Here is a 22,998-nt window from a genome sequence, read left to right on the forward strand (position 1 = left end):
GGCGCCCCGGCATAGTCAGCTGGTTCCATCGCTGTCTATAGGGGGCGAAACTTTGGCCCCCTCAGAGAGGGCACGCAACTTGGGTGTCCTCCTGGATCCACGGCTGACACTGGAAGATCATTTGTCGGCCGTGACCAGGGGGGCGTTTTATCAGGTTCGCCTGATTTACCAGTTGCGCCCTTTTCTGGACCGGGACGCTCTGCGCACAGTCACTCATGCTCTCGTCACCTCCCGCCTGGACTACTGTAATGCTCTATACATGGGGCTCCCTGTGAGGAGCATCCGGAGGCTTCAACTGGTCCAGAATGCGGCCGCGCGGGCGGTGTTGGGAGGGACTCGTCGCTCCCATGTAACACCGCTGTTGCGCGAGCTGCACTGGCTGCCAGTGGCCTTCCGGGTGCGCTTTAAGGTGTTAGTTACCACCTTTAAAGCGCTCCAAGGCATTGGACCTGGCTACCTCCGAGACCGCCTTCTGCCACAGATTCCCTCCCATAGACCGGTACGCTCCCACAGAGTTGGTCTCCTCAGGGTGCCGTCGGCCAAGCAGTGTCGGCTGGCGACCCCCAGGGGGAGGGCCTTCTCTGTGGGTGCCCCCGCCCTCTGGAACGAACTACCCCCTGAGATCCGGACGATTCCGGATCTCCTTACTTTCCGCCGCACCCTCAAGACATCGCTTTTCCAGCAAGCAGGCCTGGCCTAGGGAGGATTTTAAATTGGGTTCATTTTTTTAGGAAATTTTAAACAGCACAACTCTAAAATATTTGGTTTTAATTGGTTTTATTTGGTGGGGTTTGTAAATATGTTTCTGTTTTTAAATATGTTGTGAGCCGCCCTGAGTCCCGTTGGGAGAAGGGCGGGATATAAATCAAAAATAAAGTAAAGTAAAGTAAAAAGGGGTAGGCAACCTTGGCTCTTTTATGACTGGTGGACTTCAACTCCCAGAATTCCTGAGCCAGCCATGCTGAGGGGAAAGGGAGAGGTTTCCAGGCTGGCTCAGGGATTCTGGGAGTTGAAGTCCATGAGTCTTAAAGTTGCCACGGTTGAGGACCTCTGATATAGGGCAGGGGTGGGGAACCTTGGCTCTTTTATGACTGGTGGACTTCAACTCCCAGAATTCCTGAGCCACCCATGCTGAGGGGAAAGGGAGAGTTTCCAAGCTGAGCCATGCTGGCTCAGGAATTCTGGGAGTTGAAGTCCACGAGTCATGAGGGGGCCATAGTTCCCCCATGCTGGCTCAGGAATTCTGGGAGTTGAAGTCCACGACTCATGAGGGGGCCATAGTTCCACCATGCTGGCTCAGGAATTCTGGGAGTTGAAGTCCACAAGTCATGAAGGGGCCATAGTTCCCCCATGCTGGCTCAGGAATTCTGGGAGTTGAAGTCCACGAGTCATCAAAGAGCCACGGTTGCCTACCCCTGTCCTAGAGATATCACATACTTGGACTCCCCCTCCCCCAGCTTCTCTGTCCTCTGCTGTCATGGGATGCACCATCTCTTCCATCCTTCAAAGAAGGGCCAGACATTCAAGATCGAGACACAAGGAAAGAGAGGAAAATAACAACTGGAAACAGTGCCGTTGTTATTGTAGAAAGAAGAAGGACTAGCTCCTTGCTCCCAGGGAATATCAGGATTATATGTTAGCCGCCAGTCTATGCCCAAGACAGTTGGGATGTGCCAGGAAGCCATCGGCTTCCTGGTTATTTGTTCTTAATTGCGTAGGAGACGTGCCCCATGCAGGATCTGGTCCGGCCATCAGTCCTCTCCTCTCCTTACAAAGGGTTTTCCGGTGTTGTGAACTTAGCAGTCACCCCAGGGTCTTTTGCTGGGAGCTGAACCCACAACTGTGAAGATTAACAAGCTTTTGTAAAATTCGACACAGGTGATCCTCGACTTAAATTGAGCCCCACATTTCTGTGACTAACCGAGATGTTCGTTAAGAGAGTTTGGTCCCGCTTTACCATCTCTCTTGTCACCCGTCGTTAAGCGAGTCACGGCGGTTGATAAATTGGCAGCCCCGTTGTTAAGCGAACCTGGCTGGCCCCTTGTCAGAAGGTCGCAAAAGGGGATCACATGACACACACACACAGATGTAAATATGAGCCAGTTGCCAAACGTCTGAATTTTGATCATGTGAATCACACGGTTGCAGCAGTTGTGTGAAAACCGGCTGTAAGTCCAATTTTTTTCGGTGCCGTTTTAACTTCGGTCACTAAACGGACTGTGGTTAAGTCGGGGACCACCTGTGCAGGATCCATACAGGGCAGGGGCCTGGCCCAGCTTGAGGGGATCTCGTCAGTCCTCCCCGTTGGCAAAAGGATTTCCGGTGTTGCGCAGTTAGCAATCATCCCAGAGTCTACCAGATCCGGGCCCAACTGATTCGTGATTTGTGACGATTAAAGAGGCGTTCGATAATGGAGCTTCCCTTGTGTCAAAGCAATAATATCCAATGCCTGGAAGTTCTTTGAAGTGTTTCATTAGTCGGAACCGTGACACCTTAATTGCCTGCACTCTTGGGAAGTGGGAGCTGTGAAGTCTCCTGAAGTGGAGGCTTGAGAGCGATTTGGGCATTTACTCACGAGGTGACCCATCCCTCCATAAGTCTGGCTGTTTTCCAGCCAATCCAGGATGGCTTCTCTCCCCTGATAAGCTCTGGAGAATAGCCCGGCCTTTCCCGCTCTCCTTTTGCCCGTCTTCCGATTTCTGCTCTGAACAAAAATCTTCGGTCGCGCAGCTGCCTCCCGGGGCGTTTCCATAAATGGTGCGATTCTCCAGCGGATAATTTGTGTTTCCCTGCTTTTCCAGGACTTGGTCAACATTGAGATGTTCCTAACTGCCAAAGAAGTAGAAGAGTCCTTGGAAAGACAAGAAACGATGACCTGTTTAGCTTGGTGCCATGACAACAAATCTAGGCTCAGGAAAATGAAGGTACAAGCGGAATTCGAGATGGGTGGGGAATATTGGTCACTTTAACCACCGTCTCGCTTAGCAACAGACATTTTTGGGCTCGGTTCTGGTCGTAAGTCGAGAACTGTCTGTAACGGAGTGTCAAAACCTTCCCGCTCCTTTGTTCCAGGGATGCCGGTCTCTCTTCGGCCAGTTTTGTGGACAAGAGGCTGAAGCTTGTACCTTTGTCATGTGGTGTTGTTAGCCATCAAACCTCAAAACTACACTTTTCCCAAAAGGTTTCCACAATTTTGGCCACTACTATAGGTGGCACATAGGAAATTAGCTACAATTATTTACAACTCCTGTGGCTCAGTGTTCGTGGGCTCTCTGTCCACCACCAAAGCCCACGAACACTGAGCCACAGGAGTTGTAAAACCTGCTTTACAAGAACGTAATAGAGCTCCACGGGATAGTTAATTTCCTATGTGCCACCTATAGTAGTGGCCAAAATTGTGGAAACCTTTTGGGAAAAGTGTAGTTTTCGAGGTTTGATGGCTAACAACACCACTCGTTTTTGGACTAGTACCATAAAATTATGTATCAGTGGAAAGATAATTTAATCGAGAATGTAATGCAACAAAGTTTGTTCAATTATCTGTACTGTGTTCCACGAAATGTTATAGCCAAATAACCAGAAAAAGGAAGCACGACTTGCTCAGGTGGATCTCAGGTAGCTTTCCTTCACCTGATTGTAGCCAATGAGCACGAGTGTTTAGAGAGAGCCAGTCAGGTATCTTCTTGTTTTAGCAATGAGCCAATCAGATCACAGTAGGATCCAGTTATGGACATCATATATTGAAGCTGAGAGGAGGACATTTGTCAGTGTGTTGTGTGATGGCTATCAAGTTGGTTGGGTTTTTTTTGTGTTCTTTCATTTAGTGAGCTTGTAAAACGTAATAAAATTAAAGTCATGGTGCAAAGAGTTGACCGGTCGCCCAGAGAGCGATGTAAAATAGTATTATTAAGTGAACAAGGCTACAGTTATAAAGAAATTAGAAGAAAAATGGGTGGAAACTTAACCAAAGGTGGTATTTCTACTGTACACTTTTCCCAAAAGGTTTCCACCATTTTGGCCACGACTGTACTGTGTGAGCCAGTTGCTTAGAGCCCAGATTTCGATCCTAGGACAGCGTGGGTCGTAAACACCGCACGTTCAGCGCCATCACAACTTTGATGACTGAAAGAGTGGTCAGGGACCCCCCTGTATCTGGGAAGAGAGGATTTGGGGGTCTTATTTAGTATTGAAAAGTGTTAAGGGGATTAGTCATTTGAAGCTACTTTTTTGGGGGGGGGAAATAGCTCACCTACAGGTAATCCTTATCCCTGCAGTCTCCCTGTTTGAGTTTTGCCAAGTCTTCAGGTGTTCTTGGCTTCCTTAAAAAGGTGAATCGGGATCTGTTTCGATACTGTGATAAAAGAGTATCAGGAATAGCTTAAAAGTAATTTTTGAAGAGCCTTCTGAGAGAATTACCCAATGTATATATCTAGGTAACATTTCAGTTGGAAACTGAACAGAAGAGTTGAACAAATGTGTGAAAATCGAACTTTGTTGTAATAAAGTTTTAAAAGAAAACTTAATGTGGATATATAAATGTATTTTTTAAAATAAATAAAGCATTTGGTTATGAAGTAACATCAAATTGCATAAATACATTCCATGGCGTTAATTTTGAATTTGGCTCTTAATATATTCAGATATTCATATATTGTATTGCTTTTGAGGTAAGTTACCCAAATAAACACAGTTGAACAAATGTGTGAAAATCGAACTTTGTTGTAATAAAGTTTTAAAAGAAAACCTAAGGTGGATATATAAATATATTTTTTTAAAAAATAAAGCATTTGGTTATGAAGTAACATCAAATTGCATAAATACATTTCATGGCGTTAATTTTGAATTTGGCTCTAAATACATTCAGATATTGTCTTGTTTTTCAGGTAAGTTACCCAAATAAAGACAGATAAAATTACGGGTCAAGTGTCTAAATCTTGCTATGGCCTGTCTTAAGATTTGTTTTCTTTTCAATTTAGAGTTGTCTGGAATTCAGTCTAAGGATTCAGGAGTTCATAGAACTTATTCGACAGAACAAGAGACTGGATGCTGTCAGGTACAATGAAACTTGCATGCTCGTAGGAAAGTGAGACTGTAAAGACGTGCCCGAATTGGGCACGGAAGATTATTTTTAAAAGATACTACATTACAGGTTTGCTGTTTCAAAATTGTTACCAAAAGTAGTTAGATTTTCTTTAGGAGAATTTCCCATATACGTTTGTATAAAAGTTCTATGAAAAGAAGATTAAAAATTAATACAAAGAGGAAGGAAAGAAGGAAGGAAGGAGAAAAGAAAGAAAGAGAAAAAGAAAGACAGAGGGAAAAAGAAAAGATAAAAAGAAATAGAAGAAGCTTCCAAGTTAAAGGAACTTGGAAGCGTCTTCTATTTCTTTTTATCTTTTCTTTTTGCATTTCTGCATTTTTCTCTTTGCTGCAAATACAAATGCAGTATAATTGCAAACATTATCTTTAACTCTGCGGTTACCAAAAAAAAAAAAAAAAGCTTTTTCCTATTATCTAATGATTGTATTTTCTAATGGTTTCTCGTCATCAAAACCACAAATTGAAAGTTCGTTTTTTTCCTGTTTTATGCAGAAAAGGGATTTCCAGTCAGCAATAGAGGGAGGGAGGGAGGGAAGGGGAGAGAGAAGGGGAGAGAGAAGGGAAGAAAGAAGGGAAGAAAGAAAGAAGGAAGGGAAGAAAGAAAGAGACAGACAGAAAGAGAGACAGAGAAAGAGAGAGAGAGAGGAGAAAGAAAGAAAGAAAGAAAGGGAAGGAAGGAAGAAAAGGAAGGAAGGAAGAAAAGGAAGGGAAGGAAAGAAAGAAAGAAAAAAAAAAGGAAAGAGAGAGAGAGAAGGAAGAAAAAGGAGGAAGGGGCATCAGTTATCCTCTCCAAAGATCTGGAAGAAGAGTGGCATCTTTGAGACCCTTTGAAACCCCATCAGAGGGGGAGCATTTGAATTTTAGGGGGACCCTCACCCCAGAGAGCAGACGTTGCGACAGAAAAGTCCTGCTGCCAGGGTCCCGATAGATGCAATTATTTATTTGATGGAGCCCGAAGCGCGCCAGCCTGGCCCGATCGAACCAGTCGGGCAGATACTATTGGAGACGGTCAGTCCCTCGGGTAGCCGGGTCCCGTGCCATGCTGGAAATTGTTTGGGAAGTAGCCGAAAATAGAACTGCCAGTCTGATAGCGCCACTGTATAAATCTACGGTGTGATACTGCAGTTATGGTCATTCTGTCTCAAAACTGGGGGGGAAAAAACATTGCAGAGAAGACCCATAAAAACCAAGGAGGGGCGATGAACTCCGGCGCTTCTTAGCTTAGAGCGGAAGCCGTAAAGGAAGACGAATCCCAGTGGCAACAGCAGAAACCGACAAAGAGAGTCGAAAGATCGATAAAAGGAAACGTTTCTTCCCTTGGAGTTGTGCCATCGGATGTGGTTGCAGCTATCAATTTAAGTGGCTTTGAACAGGGTTGCAAATATTAATGGAGGATTTGATTTTTCCAGCTGCTCTTCCCCTTTAGGCCTGTGTGTACTTGTGAGCCTCCTGAATCCATCTACGGGGTTGTCGTTCTCTGCTACATTAGATGGAGTTTTGGCCTGATCCAAGTGGACTCTGACGTTACAGGCATTAGCTATCAAACTTAATGTCCACCCATCAGGGATTAGGGAAGACGCTGGAGTGCGCAAATCTGTACATGAGCAATTATTTGCACACTTACAGGATGTTATAGGTCAGAGGTCCCCAACTTTTTGGGCACCAGGGACCGGTTACGTGGAGAGAGGTTTTCCCGCGGACCGCAGGGTGCGTGGTTTTGTGTGCTGCCTGCATCCCCAGATGGAGCTTTGCTTGTTTGTGCGGACCGGTTGCTGGCATGCCGCGGCCCATACCGGTCCACGGACTGGGGGTTGGGGACCCCTGTTATAGATGGCTCTAGTCCAGAGGTCCCCAACCGTTGGGGCACCAGGGACCAGTTACGTGGAGAGAGGTTTTTCCGCGGACTGGAGGGTGCGTGGTTGTGTGTGCTGTCTGCATCTCATGGATAGGGCTTTGCTTGTTTGTGTGGACTGGTTGCTGGCATGCTGCGGCCTGGTACCGGTCCACGGACCGGGGGTTGGGGACTCCTGCTCTACTCAACTAACTCTGAGCAGCCTACAATGCCCCAGTACCAAATCAGGATAAAAGCAGCAATAGAAGTCAAAGTTACAAACGAAACACGTACATTGTAACGTAAAACAGGAGGCCTGCTGTGAAGAATAAGATCAGTTTTATTCCGGAGATCAATTTTATTCTGAAATCGATTCATTAACGGGAAGGATATTCACTCCCAGAATTCCTAAGGGGCCAGCACGCTTCCGTTCCAAAATAAAACAGAAATCAGAAATGTCTGCAAATGAAGAATGTGGCAAAGGAACCCCTGTTCTGTATGTCTTGAATTTCAGACACGCACGGAAGCATTTCAGCCAGGCCGAGGGGAGCCAGCTGGACGAAGTGCGGCAGGTGATGGGGATGCTGGCTTTTCCTTCCGATACTCACATCTCTCCTTACAAGGTGGGCTGCTTTTGCCTTCAGTTTTGTGTGTGTGTGTGGGGGGGGGGGAAGGGGCAGGTTAATACGGCTCATCATGGCAGGTTAATTTGGGCTGGCCTCCACAGTTAAAACCGAGGCAAGCGCTTCAATCCTCTGGTGGTGCGTGATCCTTCCTGTGACAATCTGTTTTCCATAATTATCACGATTTTTAAGGTTTGGGCACGATAGAAGGGAAGAGTCGTAAGCGTGTTCAGACCTGCATTATACCTGCAATCGTTTTGGGCGTCCGGGCCAGGCAGTCTTTAGACCAGTGGTTCTCAACCTGTGGGTCGGGACCCCATTTGGGGTCGATCGACCATTTCATGGGGGTCGCCAAGCAAGGCTGTCCGCCATTTTTTTGTCCGCCATTTTTTCCCCCTTTTCCGGCGGGTGCCTTACCTCCCTTGGGCTGGGCCAGCTGGTGGTCGGCCTGCTCCGTCTCTGCCGCTTGCCAGCTACGCCTCGGCCGGTGCAGGAGGCGGAACCACGCATGCGCGGCACTCCCGGGAAGGGAAAGTCCTCGACTTACGACCGGTTGGGTAGTCGTCGACTTACGACCAGTTTAGTCCTCGACTTACGACCAGTTTAGTCCTCGATTTACGACCGGTTGGGGTTGTGGCATTAAAAAGGTTGAGAACCACTGCTTTAGACCCTCACGACCACAATCAAATTCAGGATTTCTGTTGCTAAGTGAAAACATGTGTTAAGTGAGTTTTGACCCGTTTTACGACTTTCCTTGACGCAGCTGCTAAGTGAAGCGCTGCAGTAGTGAATCCGGCTTCCCCCGTTGACTTTGCTCGCCAGAAGGTCACAAAAAGGGGGATCACATGACCCCAGGACACGGTCATCAATGCTTGGAAACTGACTTGTACTTATGACGGTGACAGTGTCCCCGGGGGGGGGGTGTCACGCGATCCCGTTTTGCCACCTTCTGACGAGCAAAGTCAATGAATAAGCCAGATTCACTTCACACTTGTCTGACTAAACAAATGCAATGACTCGCTTAACAACGGTGTGCAAGAAAAGTCGCAAAACGAGGCAAAATTCACTTAACAAATGTTTTCCCTTAGCAGCATAAATCTTGGGCTCAACCGTGTTTGTATCTCGAGGACACCCTGTGCGTAATTCTATATTTTAATAGTCTGAAACCGTGCTCACTCTCCCTCCGGCTTTTTATTTCCTTCTGCCCAGGATCTCCTGGACCCTGCTCGGTGGAGGATGCTAATCCAGCAGTTTAGATACGATAACTACAGATTGCATCAACTGGGAAATAACTCTGTCTTTACCATAACACTCCAGGCTGGGCTTTCTGCTATAAAAACACCGTATCCTTCCACGTGTATTCTTCGGTCTTTTTTTAAAAAAAAAATGCCTTTTTTTTCTCTTTTTTTAAACAGACTGACTCTTTCCTAAACTGCTCTCTGACAAATACGCAGTGATAATAGCCGCCTTTAATTCAAACAATCATCCCAGCGACTGGCTTTCGTGCTTTGCATGCCACAAAAATATATATATATATATATACTGGAATGTGAAAAATGCAGGCTTGGAGATGAACGCCAAGATTACCTTTCCTTGTAATGCACGCGATCAAAATTCCAAACCTCTCTTTTTTTTTCTTTTCTTTTTGCGCCGAGTAAAAAAAGAACCGATCTGAATAATACATGCTATCAAATATTCCAGGCGCCTTGACGATACCTCAGCTTTTAACGTTGCTTCGGGGAGTAGGGGACTGTGCAAATTACACACGACTGGTTCCTGTTGATAGGCCCAAAATTGGGGAGGGGGGAATATCTGCATCATTTCACATTAACCCTGGAGTTATCTGTGACAACCGTATTTGTCTTACCGCTTTAAATAATATTTTCCTATTATTATTCTTCCTTAACTTGTTTTTAAACAGGCAGTGTTATAAAGAGGATGGCAGTTCCAAAAACCCCGACTGCCCGGTGTGTAGCAAATCCCTCAATAAGCTGGCCCAGCCTTTGCCCATGGCGCATTGTGCCAACTCACGGCTAGTCTGCAAGATTTCAGGAGACGTGATGAATGAGAATAATCCCCCCATGATGCTTCCCAACGGATACGTCTACGGATACAATGTGAGTGGGGGCTCAGGACCGTCCCAATTCGAATTTGGCCTGGACCAGGAGTAGGCCACCTTGGCTCTTTTATGACTCGTGGACTTCAACTCCCAGAATTCCTCAGCCAGCATGGCTCAGCTTGGAAACCTCTCCCTTTCCCCTCAGCATGGCTGGCTCAGGAATTCTGGGAGTTGAAGTCCATGAGTCATAAAAGAGCCAAGGTTGCCTACCCCTGGCCTATACTATCTCTGGATTTGGATCACATGACCATGGTCAGGGGTAGGCAACCTTGGCTCTTTTATGACTGGTGGACTTCAACTCCCAGAATTCCTGAGCCAGCATGGGGGAAACTTTGGCCCCCTCATGACTGGTGGACTTCAACTCCCAGAATTCCCGAGCCAGCCTGGCTCAGCTTGGCAACCTCTCCCTTTTCCCTCAGCATGGCTGGCTCAGGAATTCTGGGAGTTGAAGTCCACCAGTCATAAAAGAGCCAAGGTTGCCTACCTCTGGCCTGGACTAACGAATAAACACATTAGATTAGATTAGATAACCTTTATTGTCATTTTTTACTGTGGGCACAATGGCACCCATTAAACATGAAATTTAGTTGCTTACTCTGAAAGTGTACACATACATAACAGACATTTAAACATATGCAACATATGTTTAGACCAGGGGTCTTCAAACGTGGCCCTTTTATGACTCGTGGACTTCAACTCCCAGAATTCCTGAGCCAGCCATGCTGAGGGGAAAGGGAGAGGTTTCCAAGCTGAGCCAGGCTGGCTTGGGAATTTTGGGAGTTGAAGTCCACACGTCATGAAGGGGCCATAGTTCCCCCACGCTGGCTCAGGAATTCTGGGAGTTGAATTGCACGAGTTATAAAAGAGCCAAGGTTGCCTACCCCTGGTATAGACCTACACCCTTACATATGAGTAACATATAAAGATTAATCACTATCCATCTTGAATACATAACACGGCATTTAAAATGCCTTGGAGGTCATCTAGTCCAACCCTCTGCTCAGGCAGGAAATCCTATAGCATTTCAGATAAATGGCTGTCCAGTCTCTTCTTAAAAACCACCTGGGTTGGAGAAGGGAGGGAGGGAGGGAGGAAGGAAGGAAGGAAGGAAAAGAATAACAGACTCGGAAGGGGCCTTGGAGGTCTTCTAGTCCAACCCCCTGCTCAGGCAGGAGACCCTATACCATTTCAGACCAATGGCTGTCCAGTCTCTTCTTAAAAACCTCCAGTGTTGGAGCATTCACCGCTTCTGGGAGGCATTTTGCTCTTGAGATGTCTCTGATCTTTCTCCTTCTGTGTTTTCTTCCAGTCCTTGCTTTCTGTTCGTCAGGATGACCGAGTCATTTGCCCGAGAACCAAAGAAGTCTTCAACTTCTCTCAAGCCGAGAAGGTCTACATTATGTAAACCCCCTCCTCACGCGCAATGAAGTGCCACTGGATTTTGACACAATTTATTCTAGCCGTGCCCTGTGGGAACAATCTCGAGCCCGGCAAAGAGAGCTGCGACTCGGGAGGGCCGGGAAAGGGTTAGGGGTTGGGGGTGGGAATTCGGATTTCTTGGTGGCATTTTTTGTTTTCCCCTTGCGACCAAAGATCAGTGAGCAGAAACATAACTACTCTGAGAAAGTGAGGAAGTGTGACTAAAATTAAAAAGAAAAAAAAGAAAAAAAAAAGTTGCATTCGGAGGGAACAAATTTTGAATGCTTCGATTTTGTAAACCACGATTGGATTTTTTTTCTCAAACATTCATCCAGCAGAAGCAGCTTACTCAAAACAGATCATTTTGCAGAACAACAACAAAACACACACACACCCCACTTTTTAACTGTAGATCTCACTTCAGCTTTGGGTACACCCCCCCCCCCCGTTTCAACCCATGTATGATATGTTGTATGATTCGACGGGATTAAATATGCAAATTTTTAAGAGATGGCACCGGAGGGCTGGTTCTCAGCTCCCCCGACGCGTGTCAGTCCTGCGTTCTCGAGGACACGCAAGGGAGCGTGTGCCTGCACACGCATTTCCCCTTCTGATGTGGTCACCGTGAGCCACACACACCTGGAAACACACTCACTGCGCCCAGGTGTGCAAACACTTCATCTGTGTTGGCAAACACTTTTTTGGGGTATCGTCCGTCACGTTGCCTTTAAAAAAACGGCCGATCCTTGGAATCGTTGCTTGATGGATGCTAACACAAGACAGAGGAGGGTTTATTGCCGTCTCTAAAATCCCTACAATTCAGTGTTTTCTCAACTTTGGGAACTTGAAGATAGGTGGACTTCCAACTCCCAGAATTCTGGGAGTTGGAAGTCCACCTATCTTCCAAGTCCCCACATTTGAGAAGCTCTGTCCTAGATAACTTTTAAGAAACTTTTAAACAATTGCTTAAACACAGAACTGGTAACATTGCAGGCACAATGTGCTGCTTGTTCGTCTGTCCTCCCTTCCATTTGATCATAGTGTTAAGGACCTTTCGTTTATTAGTTACTACGTGCATAGGATTCAACTATCAAAAAACCATTTAGTGCTAACTGCCTTATTTTTTTTGCTTTGAGAATGTATTCACATGAGAGGGGGGAAAAAAATCAGCTGGTAACCTTAAGTGTTGGGGAAGTTTTGAAGAAGATGCCTTTCAGAATTCTGTAATTTTAAGGTATTCACAGCCGAAGGAGGTTAGTTCAATTTTTAACCGCTACCAATCACATCCTTATCGTCTGCCAGACATCCCCATTTGTAGTAGCGACAAAAACCATATGATAGACTTTGCATTTAGCCTTTATTTTTGCATGTTGATGTTGATTAGCTAATAAAGACATTGCTCATAGCCCTCGTTTCTGCTCATTAATTAAAACAAGTGTGTTAAATGTGCTTTAAAAATCCAAGTGGTTAATACAGTATTTTTTCCCCCCCCAGTAAAAAGGTGGATTACTGGAGTTTTATCAAAAAAAAACCCTGGTTTTGACAAGCGGTCAATCCCTTTTAAATTTTTCCTCAGGAGAAAATGCTAATTATGTCAAGGTTTTTGTGATTGCATAATGTAGAAGTAACGAGTCCCATTTAATACTTAAGGTATTTCAACCTTGAGGTGAACATCTGGATGAGATAAAAAGCCTTGAAAGAATTTAATATGAGGTCCCGTCTTTTTGTAACTGAAAAAGATGCGTTATACACGCTTATTTAATCATCAGGACTTTATAGTCGTGATAGTTTTCAAATTCTGCTTTCGCCGAGTTCGGTGTGCTAATCTTCAAACTGACTCTTCTGTCTCCAAATTTTATATAGAGATTTGATTTACCGTTCTCATCATCTTATCATAGATGAGTGGTGCTTTAAAAATAGAGCATGTGTGATGAAGAATACATATTTTGGAAACAGTTTTGATGTCTCCCATGAGACAATGCCCATTTTCACTTATTTAAAAGGGTACACTTATTTCACTTACTTAAAAGTGTACAATGTGACTGTGGGCATAAACCCCGTTTATCGTGTTTAAATAAAAACCAATGAACCTCAAGTCCTCATCCAAATAATTTCCTCTCCTTTTCCAGGGCTTAAGGAATATCCCTGCCCTTCTTGTTTCCATAACCCCCTGCTGGATAGTAGTCCCTCAAGGCCATCTCCTGGGTGGTCCCCACCATTAAGGAGCCGAGAAAGGAGAAACCAGGTGCCAACAGCACACATTGCAGAGAGAATTAAATTCAGATTTTTTTTTCTTTTTTATCAATTGCTAACATTCAGAGGTCTCCCAAAAGTCAAAAATGTGCCTTTATCACTGGTCTATTCTTTTTCCAAGCTACCATTCTTAGCTCAATCAGGAGAAAATTTTTGCACCTTCTGCAAGGGTCAATTTTTTTCTTTTTCTTCGGCTGGCCTTCCAGCTGGCAAGCCTTTGGGCTGCATGGGACTCCCCTCTCTGGTGCCATTGTCCCTTTTGTGTCTGATTTCCAGCTGAGCTGTTGCCAGGACCGCCCCGGTGTCGTTGCTGCTTTACGGCCCTCTGTCCTCCACCGTCTTCCGGATCGGATTTTTCCTTCCTTCACTGCCGAGGGAGCAAAATGCGAAACGCCGCTGTTCAGTTGCACAGCGAAAGGGAAAAGGCTGTGCAGTCCTCTCCCACGCTTGCCTGCTTAAGAAGAATGCAGGATCCCAGGGCTGGAAGGGCCCTCGGGAGGTCTTCTAGTCCAACCCCCTGCTCAGGCAGGAGCTTCATACAGAATGACAGAGGTGGAAGGAACCTCTGAGGTCTTTTAGTCCAGCCCCTGCTCAAGGCGGGAGTCTCATACAGAATGACAGGTGGAAGGGACCTCAGGAGGTCTTCTAGTCCAGCCCCTGCTCAAGGCGGGAGCCTCATACGGAATGACAAGAGTTGAAAGGGACCTCGGAGGTCGTCTAGTCCAACCCCCTGCTCAAGGCGGGAGCCTCATACGGAATGACAGAGGTGGAAGGGACCTCTGAGGTCTTCTAGTCCAGCCCCTGCTCAAGGCGGGAGCCTCATACGGAATGACAGAGGTGGAATGGACCCCGGGAGGTCGTCTAGTCCTACCCCTGCTCAAGGTAGGGGCCTTACGCTATCAGGTCCAATGGCTGGCTGTCCGGTCTCTTGAAAACCTCCAGTGATGGAGCACCCACAATTTCTGGTGGCAGGCCGTTCCACTGGTTTCATTGTTCTCACCGTCAGGAAGCTTCTCCTTAATTCTAGGTTGTTTCTCCCCTCCGTTAGTTCCCACCCGCGGCTTCCCGTCCCGCCTTCTGGTGCTGGGTAGTAACCAACGCGCTGGGTCTTCTCCCTGGGTTTGATCTTGGGGCGTCCGTCTATTTTGAGAGATTGACGGCGCCTCTCGGAGGGATGGCAGGAAGGCAGTCGGAAAGGGAAGGAAACATTTAACCTGGTTTGCCCGTGGCTTATATTGCAATTGCATCCAGACGTGCAGCTACAAGCCTCTTCCTGACAAGCCCGGGCAGAGACCCGGGAATGACGTCACTCCATCCCCTTCTTGCCCCGCCCTTGCCTTCCCAGGCCTCCCATTGGTCAACGCTCCGTGACGCCACCGAGGCGTGGCTCCTCCTCCTCCGCCTCCTCTTCGCGCCTGCGCAGAAGCGGCCAGTCTCTCCGCGGAAAGGCCGCGCTCGTCTCCGGACTGTCGGCCGAGCAACCCGGGGAGGGGATCGTCCCGGCGCCGCCATGGAGAGCTCGGGCGCAGGTGCGAGGCGGGACGGGAGCCAGGCCCAGCCCGGGGGCCGCTTCCCTGCGCCGGGGAGGCCGGCCCTGCGGCCCCCTCCCCAGGGCTGGCGGGGGTCGCCCCGAAAGGGGGAGGGGGAGCCCCCCCGCCTTGCTTCTGGAGGGGGGGGTGGGGGTGGGGGGTCTCCATCCCTGCAGGCTTTGAAGGAGAGACTGGACAGACCCGTGTCCGGCAATGATGCGGGGGTTTCCTGCTTGAGCGGGAGGAGGGGGTGGGGTTGGACTAGATGACCTCCCAGGTCCCTTTTCCAAACTCTGGTATTCCCTTAGTTCTGTTTGTTAGCCTGGCAATGATTCTGCTGGTTGACTCTGTCCTCCTTCTGTTTGTCATACTCTGTTCTGGTTTCCTGTTGTTCTGTCGTTGTGTTCTTCTGTTGGTGGCTCTTCTTCTCTTTTTCTGTTCTTCTGTTTGTAGTGCTGTGTGTTTATTCTGTTTCTCTGTTGTTATAATAATAATAATAATAATAATAATAATAATAATAATAATAATAATAATAATAATAATAATAATAAAGTTGGAAGGGACCTTGGAGGTCATCTAGTCCAACCCCCTGCTCAGGCAGGAAACCTTATACCATTTCGGACAAATGGCTGTCCAGTCTCTTCTTAAAAACTTCCAGTGTTGGAGCATTCACCACTTCTGGAGGCAGGTTGTTCCACTGGTTAATTGTTCTCACTGTCAGGAAGTTTCTCCTTAGTTCCAGGTTGCTTCTCTCCTTGATGAGTTTCCACCCGTTGCTTCTTGTCCTGCCTTCAGGCGCTTTGGAGGACAGCTTGACTCCCTCTTTTTTGGGGCAGCCCCTGAGATACTGGAACACTGCTATCCTGTCCCCCCTCGTCCTTCTCTTCATTATTGTGTCGTTCTCTTTGTTACTCTGTTGCTGGTTCTGTTATCCTGTTTGTTATCCTGCTGTTCTCGTTTTTTTCTCCCAAAGGTGCTTTTTTCTTTTTCTTTTTAATTTTTATTTTTCGTTTTTTCACTATACGACAAAAATAAAACCGAAAAATACATTTTTTCCCCCTTAACAGAACTGTGTTATACATCTCAAATATATTATTTACAATTTATTTACATCAGTAATCATGTCTTTTTCTTTCTTTGTTCTAGTGCCAGTGTTTCTCAACCTTGACAATTTTAAGGCATGTGGACTTCAACTCCCAGAATTCCACAGCCAGCAATGCTGGCTGTGGAATTCTGGGAGTTGAAGTCCACATGCCTTAAAATTGTCAAGGTTGAGAAACACTGTGAATCTAGCCAATCATAACATTTGTTCCATATTTCACACAATTCTGTTGCCTCCTTGTCTTTTAATTGTAGCGTAAGTTTATTCATTTCCGCGCATTCAAGAATTTTGTATATAATCCTATCGTTTGTAGGTATGTTTTCACCCTTCCAACACTGGGCATCTACTATGCGGGCTGCTGTCAATATACGTATAATGATGTATTGGAGTTGTTTTTCCATCTTTAAATTTATTATACCCAAAAGAAATAGTTCAGGTTTAAATTCAATTTGCACCTTAGTTATCTCCTGTATCCAGTTCCCTATCCGCTCCCAGTAGCTCTTTGCTTTAGGGCACAGCCACCACATGTGATAAAATGTTCCTTCAAAGGTGTTTTTTTTCAAAAGGCAACTGGACCTCCTTGTTCTTCTTTGAAGATGTTTCGCTTCTCATCCCAGAAGCTTCTTCGGCTCTGACTGGATGGTGGGGAGATGGAAGGATTTATATTCCTGAGGACGCAGGTAATCTTCCAAGTGGCCTCAAAGACCCTCTAAAAAGAAGGCAAATGACCGGCTGTCTGCAATGAGTATAAATCCTTCCATTCCCCACCATGCAGTCAGAGCTGAGGAAGCTTCTGGGATGAGAAGCGAAACGTCTTCAAAGAAAAACAAGAAAGTCCAGTTGCCTCCTGAAAACAGCACCTTTGGGACAACCCTGACCTGGATGACGGAGAATCTCCATAGACATTCTCTTTTTTTCTGTTTTTCAGTTCTTTCATTGTTGTGCTATTCGATTTGTTACTCTGTTCTGTTTTTCTATTGCTCTGTTATGGTGTTGTTGCGTGTTCCTCTTATTCTCTTCCTGTTCTTCCGTTGGTTACTCCGTTATTCTCTTTTGTGTTATTCAGTTATTCGTGGTATCCGTAGCAGAACATCCAGATTCAGCCATAAGTTTCATTCCATACAGCATTAACCTTGCGAACTCTCAAGCTTCCTCCTTCTGTTATGTATTCAAGATGGACAGTATTTAATATTTATTTGCTACGTGTAGGTAGGGATGTGGGTCTATACATACGTTGTTCATAGTATGTTTAGGTGTGCGTCATGTATGTGTTTCACTTTGAGAGCAGGTAACTAAATTTCATTTTTGATGTGTGCCGTTGTGCCCACAGTAAAAAAAATGACAATAAAGGTTATCTTATCTTATCGCTTTGTTACTCTCTTATTCTGTTGCTTATTCTGTTATCCTGTTTGTTACTTTGTTTTTCTCTGTGTTGTTCTCTTTTTCTGTTATTCTGCCTCCCGGGGATCCTGCTCAGGACCTGGACAGGGTAGGCCTCCCTCTCCACACGCTGCGCTCAGAGCCAGGAAGGGCTCTGTTCCTCGGAGGGTCCGGAGCTGCGGTGGCACGCAGTCCCACCGGCTGCTTTTGAGAGGGTGGGGTGGAGAGAAGGCCCCCCCTGGGTCTTTTCCATCGCCCGATATAAGCCTTGATGGTTTTGCCCCCCCCAGGGACGGACCGGCAGCTGGCTCAGCTTGTGGAAGACTTGACCACCTCTGGGGAACCACAGCTGGATCCAAAGAAGATGAAAGCGCTGAAGAACATCTGCAGGTAGCCGTGGAAGAGAGTATTTGTGGCTCAGGGTTCAATTGTTCAGGGGTCCTTGGTGCTCTCTGAGCTTGGCGGTTTTCTTGCAGACGTTGCATGACCCAACTAGGGAACATCATCAGTGCTAGGAGGAGCCCTCTGTGTGTAGCCCCTTCACTGAAATATTTAGTTATTGAAAATCTTTTTTCTTTTCCTTGCAAAAAGAGCTTTAAAAAGTATCTTTTATGTTGGGCTTTTTACACAGGGTTTGCAAACTGCACAGTTTGTAAGTGTAAGGTCAGGTGAAATCCAAAGTGTGTTGATTTGGGAGAAATCTTAAGTAGGCTTGGCTTACGTGTGGATTAGCCCAGTTGGGTGGGCTTATCTTGATTGATCTCTAACCACAATCAGGTCTGGTTAGATTTTAGATCAGAAAAATGTGGCAGATGGGCATCAAAACAATCTGAGAAGATGCTGCAACTTTAAGCAGGGTGGACTTCAAGTCTCAGAATTCCCCAGCAGGCCTGCTGGCTGGGGGATTCTGGGACTTGAAGTCCACACAGCTTAAAAGTTGTCGAGGTTGAGAAACATTACTGTAGAACACATGCATTGAATTGCTGGCTCAGTCTGAAGTTTGAACTGTATTATTTGTGCCAAAGATGGCAGCCTTAAAGGTTTTGACAAATAGAAAGATTTTAATTAGTGCATGGAGGGAGAGAGTTATATTCTGGAATAAAAATGTTTGAATTAATTGTTTTTTGCATGCAGAGGCATCCCCAAGCAGTGGTCAACAACATCAAGAATGGTGGCCACGTTGCTGCAGTGGAAGGGCCACTTTTTTTGTATATATTTTATTAATTTTTGTAGGATTAGGATTAGGGTTGGGTTTTTTTTAAAATAACATTCTTAATATTTAGCAAATAGCATATTGTCTGGGTTCATGTATTTAAAAAATAAGAGTTAATTTCCATATTATCATAATATGTTAGTTAATCGCTCAATAGTCTTTTTCTTACAGATGATAGATTAGACCAGTGTTTCTCAACCTTGACAATTTTAAGGCATGTGGACTTCAACTCCCAGAATTCCACAGCCAGCATTGATTGCAGGCAGATGATTACAACCTGACATATACTATGGGCCACTTGCTTTTGATACACCTTGTGGGACACTCCTGTTGCCACACAATACAGGTAGCCCTCCTTTAGTGACCATTTAGTGACCTGAAGTTACAACAGCACTGAGAAAAGAGACTTAGGACCATTTTTCAAAGTTACGACTGTTGCAGCATCCCCGCGGTCACGTGATTTATATTCGGATGCTTGGCAACTGGCATGTACTTATGACGGTTGCAGAGTCCCATGGTCAGGGGATCCCCTTTTGCGATCCTTCTGACAAAGTCAATGGGGAATCCTGGTTCTAACTTCACAACTGCAGTGATTTGCTTAACAGCTGTGGCAAGCAAAGTCGTAAAATGGGACAAAACTCATTTAACAGGTTTCTTACTCAGCAACATAAATGTTCGTAAGTCAGCAACTACCTGTGTTGTACTTATCCAATGAGGCTGTCTCGTTTAATATCCTGCTTATCCCACCGTTGGCATTCCACAGGTGCTCTGATGAACACATAAACCACGTTTACCACCTGCTGATGTCCCAGTTAAACCAAGAACACGCCGAGATACGTCTTTCCGCCTTCCAGATAGTGGACCAGCTCTTCGCTCGCTCGCATCTGTTCCGGACGTTGCTTGTCTCCAACTTCCAAGAATTCCTGGAACTGACAGTGGAAACAGACTACGACCGGCCTCTCCCTCCGCCAACGGAGGCAGCCCAGAAGCTGAAAAAGGCTGCCATCCAGTCTGTGCAAGAATGGCACGAGAAGTATGGAGAAGCCTACAAGAAACTTTCTCTGGGATACCACTTCTTAAAACAGAACAAGAAGGTATCCAAATACTCGCTTTTATGGTTTGATGCTTCAGGGGGGTGTTTTTCAAGCTGGGCAGCTTTAGGATGTGGGGACTTCAACTGGCTAGCACAGCTGGCTAGGGAATTCTGGGAGTTGAAGTCCCCACATCTTTTATGTGTGTGTGTTTGTGTTTGTGTGTGTAACTTCCTGACAGTTAGAACAATTAACCAGTGGAACCACCTGCCTCCAGAAGCGGTGAATGCTCCAACACTGGAAGTTTTTAAGAAGAGACTGGACAGCCATTTGTCCGAAATGGTCTAGGGTTTCCTGCCTGAGCAGGGGGTTGGACTAGATGACCTCCAAGGTCCCTTCCAACTTTACTATTATTATTATTATTATTATTATTATTATTATTATTATTATTATTATTATTATTATTATTATTATATACATATTAATTTTTATAGGGTTAGGGTTTTTATAAAATAACATTCTTACTATTTAGCAAAACGAGAAAAACTAGAAAACTGGCTAGAAAAACGAGTTAGAGAGAAAGGAACGTAATATGTACTATGAAACATTGAATACATACTAGTAAGAAGAACTATTGAGCGATTAACTAACATATTGATTATGATAATATAGAAATTGGTGCACAACCCAGAATCCCCTGGAGTTGGGCCGCCAATTTAAATAAATAAATAAATAAAATAAAGTTGGAAGGGATCTTGGAGGTCATCTAGTCCAACCCCCTGCTCAGGCAGGAATCCCTACACCATTTCAGAGAAACGGCTGTCCAGTCTCTTCTTAAAAACTTCCAGTGTTGGAGCATTCACCGCTTCTGGAGGCAGGTAGTTCCACTGGTTAATTGTTCTCACTGTCAGGAAGTTTCTCCTTAGTTCCAGGTTGCTTCTCTCTTTGGTTAGTTTCCATCCGTTGCTTCTTGTCCTGCCTTCAGGCGCTTTGGAGAAGAGCTTGACTCCCTCTTCTTTGGGGCAGCCCCTGAGATACTGGAAGACTGCTATCATGTCCCCCCTCGTCCTTCTCTTCGTTAAACTAGACATCCCCAATTCCAGCAACCGTTCCTTAGATGTTTAGATGAATTTATCCGTTTTTGCGCAGCTTCTGTAAACTTCCTGAGAACAGCTTCCGTGGGCTCTCTCAAGGGGAGAGGGATAGGATGAAAAAATATGGGAAAATAATCTACTGACCGATGTTCCGCACCAAGAAAATGCTGCACATCAAGCCAAGACCATTCATCCACCAGCAATGTTAACATTTTATAAATAACCAGTATGGAACTGAACCCAAATTTTAACCTGCTTAGAATGTGCCTGTTGTATTATATGGGGTTTAATTTTCTCCTGTTCCTTTTTAGGTCGATTTTCAAGATGTACATGCCAGGACTCTAGCAGAAAGGAAACGAGATGAAGAGAGGCAGAAACGATTGGATAATATTTACAAGGATAAAGCCCAAAAAGCAGAAAAGGAAATGAAAGGTGAGAGATTTTTATTTATTTATTATTTATTAAATTTATATACTGCCCTATCTCCCTTACGGGACTCAGGGCGGTGAACAGGCGATACTAAAAACCACAATAATAAATAAATAGTTCTGTTCTAAAATCAAATTAAATAACAGGCCTGTTCTAAAAACACCCCATACAAAACCCCCACTAAAACATAATCAAACTACGCCAGGCCGGCCGCACGGAATAGATGGGCCTTCAGGGCTCTGGGAAAAAAGATAGAGGGTGGCAGTATATTTCTCCCCATTATATTTCTGGATGACGTCCCCACATTCTTCCCTCGTATTTATGGGTGTTACCCCTAGGCGTGCTTCCACACGGTCACTGCCGTAAATGATGATCTGTTCATAGATCAGGAATCTGTCAGGATCTGTGTTAGACAGCTTGGGGTAAGATAGAATTATCACCATGAAGGGTAAGAAAATTGAGTCGATCAAGGTCTAAACATCTTCTAAGCTTGTGCCAATATACAGGCAGTCCTCAATTTACAACAGCTTGTTTAGTGACCGTTTTGAAGTTACAACAGCACGGACAAAAGGGACTTAGGACCGTGTTTCCCCACTTAGGACCGTCGCAGCGCCCCAGGGTCCCGTGATCAAAATTCAGGCGCTCGGCAACCGACTCATACTTATGACGATTGCAGCATCCCGGGATCACGTGGTCCCCTTTTTACGACCTCCTTAGAAGCAAAGTCAGTGGGGAAGCTGGATTCACTTAACAACCGTGTTACTAAACTTAGCAACTCGGGGGGATTCCCTTTTAACTTCTGTGGCAAGAAATGTCGTAAACATGGGGGCCAAAACTCCCTTCACAAACGTCTCGTTTAGCAACAGAAGTCTTGGGCTGTAACTGGAGGATAAGCTATACCGGATTTTTTTTTGGCAGCGTTTACATAGGGGAGCTAGTCCTTTTGAGGAGACGAGCTGGCTTGAGTGCCGACCTGCCCCAAATGTTCTGAATTTACTCGACAGATACGTCTGAAGAGATGCAGTCTGTGCTGACCGAGCTGGACAGCTGTTTCCAGCTGCTGGTTCCGGATCCTTTGGACTTCACAAACGGCACCTGTTCCTCGGCGCAGGTAGCAAACCAACCAGGATCCTCCATGGATCAGGATCAGCAACCTTGTTGTAGCAAGGACCTCCCCCGCGTTTCTCCGGTGGCAGAAGACTCCGACAGGGAAACGGAGAAGGACCGAGGACCGGGAGATCCCTTCCAGCCTGGATCCGCTTCTCTTGGCCTGATGGGAGACGATGATCCCGCCCTGTTTCTTCGAAGCCACGGACTCGGCTCTTACAAATATGCGCTCAGTCTGGAAGTATCTTCAGGTACCTGGGCCCTATTTCACCCCGAAGTTCTTTTTGGGAAGTTGCTCGAACAGGGGGTTGGACTAGAAGACCTCCCAGGTCCCTTCCAGCTCCGTTTTTCTCTCATTCTGTCCCCCAGTTTTCGGGATTCTTTCAAGCAAGGGTATTTTCCCAGGCTTTTTCACGGGTGGCACTGAATATTGCCGTTTTCACCACAACAGAGTAACCCACACAAGTAGTAGGTGGCCAAACACTCAAGCAGGGACATTATTTTCAAGAATAACGTTGAACCGTTATTCTTGAAAATAATGAAGCGAAGGAGAGACGCAACCTAGAATGAAGGAGAAGCTTCCTAACAGCGGGAACAATTAACCAGTGGAACAGCTTGCCACCAGAGGTTGTGGGTGCCCCAACACTGGAGGCCTTTAAAAAGAAAATGGGCAGCCATCTGTCAGAAATAGTATAGGTCTCCTATGAGAGCGGGGGATTCGACTAGATGACCTCCAAGGTCCCTTCCAACTGTTATACTGTTTTTTAC

At 45.8% G+C, this 22,998-nt stretch overlaps 2 protein-coding genes across 2 annotated transcripts in view; both read left to right on the forward strand.

The window, feature by feature from the left end:
* MAEA (macrophage erythroblast attacher) overlaps positions 1-11,472 on the forward strand; it is a 28,164-nt gene extending 16,692 nt beyond the window's left edge. The window contains exons 4-9 of the mRNA XM_015828499.1: positions 2,802-2,924; positions 4,977-5,053; positions 7,446-7,554; positions 8,764-8,897; positions 9,476-9,671; positions 10,983-11,472. Of these exons, the coding sequence (XP_015683985.1) occupies positions 2,802-2,924; positions 4,977-5,053; positions 7,446-7,554; positions 8,764-8,897; positions 9,476-9,671; positions 10,983-11,078 (735 nt within the window). The 3' untranslated portion in view covers positions 11,079-11,472. The remainder of the gene's footprint in view (positions 1-2,801; positions 2,925-4,976; positions 5,054-7,445; positions 7,555-8,763; positions 8,898-9,475; positions 9,672-10,982) is intronic.
* Positions 11,473-14,807: 3,335 nt separating this feature from the next.
* The window catches only part of LOC107299131 (UV-stimulated scaffold protein A), a gene marked incomplete at its 3' end in the record, with an annotated part of 10,010 nt that continues 1,819 nt past the window's right edge, over positions 14,808-22,998 (forward strand). Inside the window, exons 1-5 of the mRNA XM_015828498.1 lie at positions 14,808-14,874; positions 17,647-17,746; positions 19,333-19,663; positions 21,006-21,126; positions 22,128-22,481. Of these exons, the coding sequence (XP_015683984.1) occupies positions 14,856-14,874; positions 17,647-17,746; positions 19,333-19,663; positions 21,006-21,126; positions 22,128-22,481 (925 nt within the window). The remainder of the gene's footprint in view (positions 14,875-17,646; positions 17,747-19,332; positions 19,664-21,005; positions 21,127-22,127; positions 22,482-22,998) is intronic.

This window comes from Protobothrops mucrosquamatus, unplaced genomic scaffold, assembly GCF_001527695.2.
Source record: "Protobothrops mucrosquamatus isolate PMUCROS unplaced genomic scaffold, P.Mucros_1.0 scaffold4581, whole genome shotgun sequence".
In the NCBI taxonomy this organism is placed as follows: domain Eukaryota; kingdom Metazoa; phylum Chordata; class Lepidosauria; order Squamata; family Viperidae; genus Protobothrops; species Protobothrops mucrosquamatus.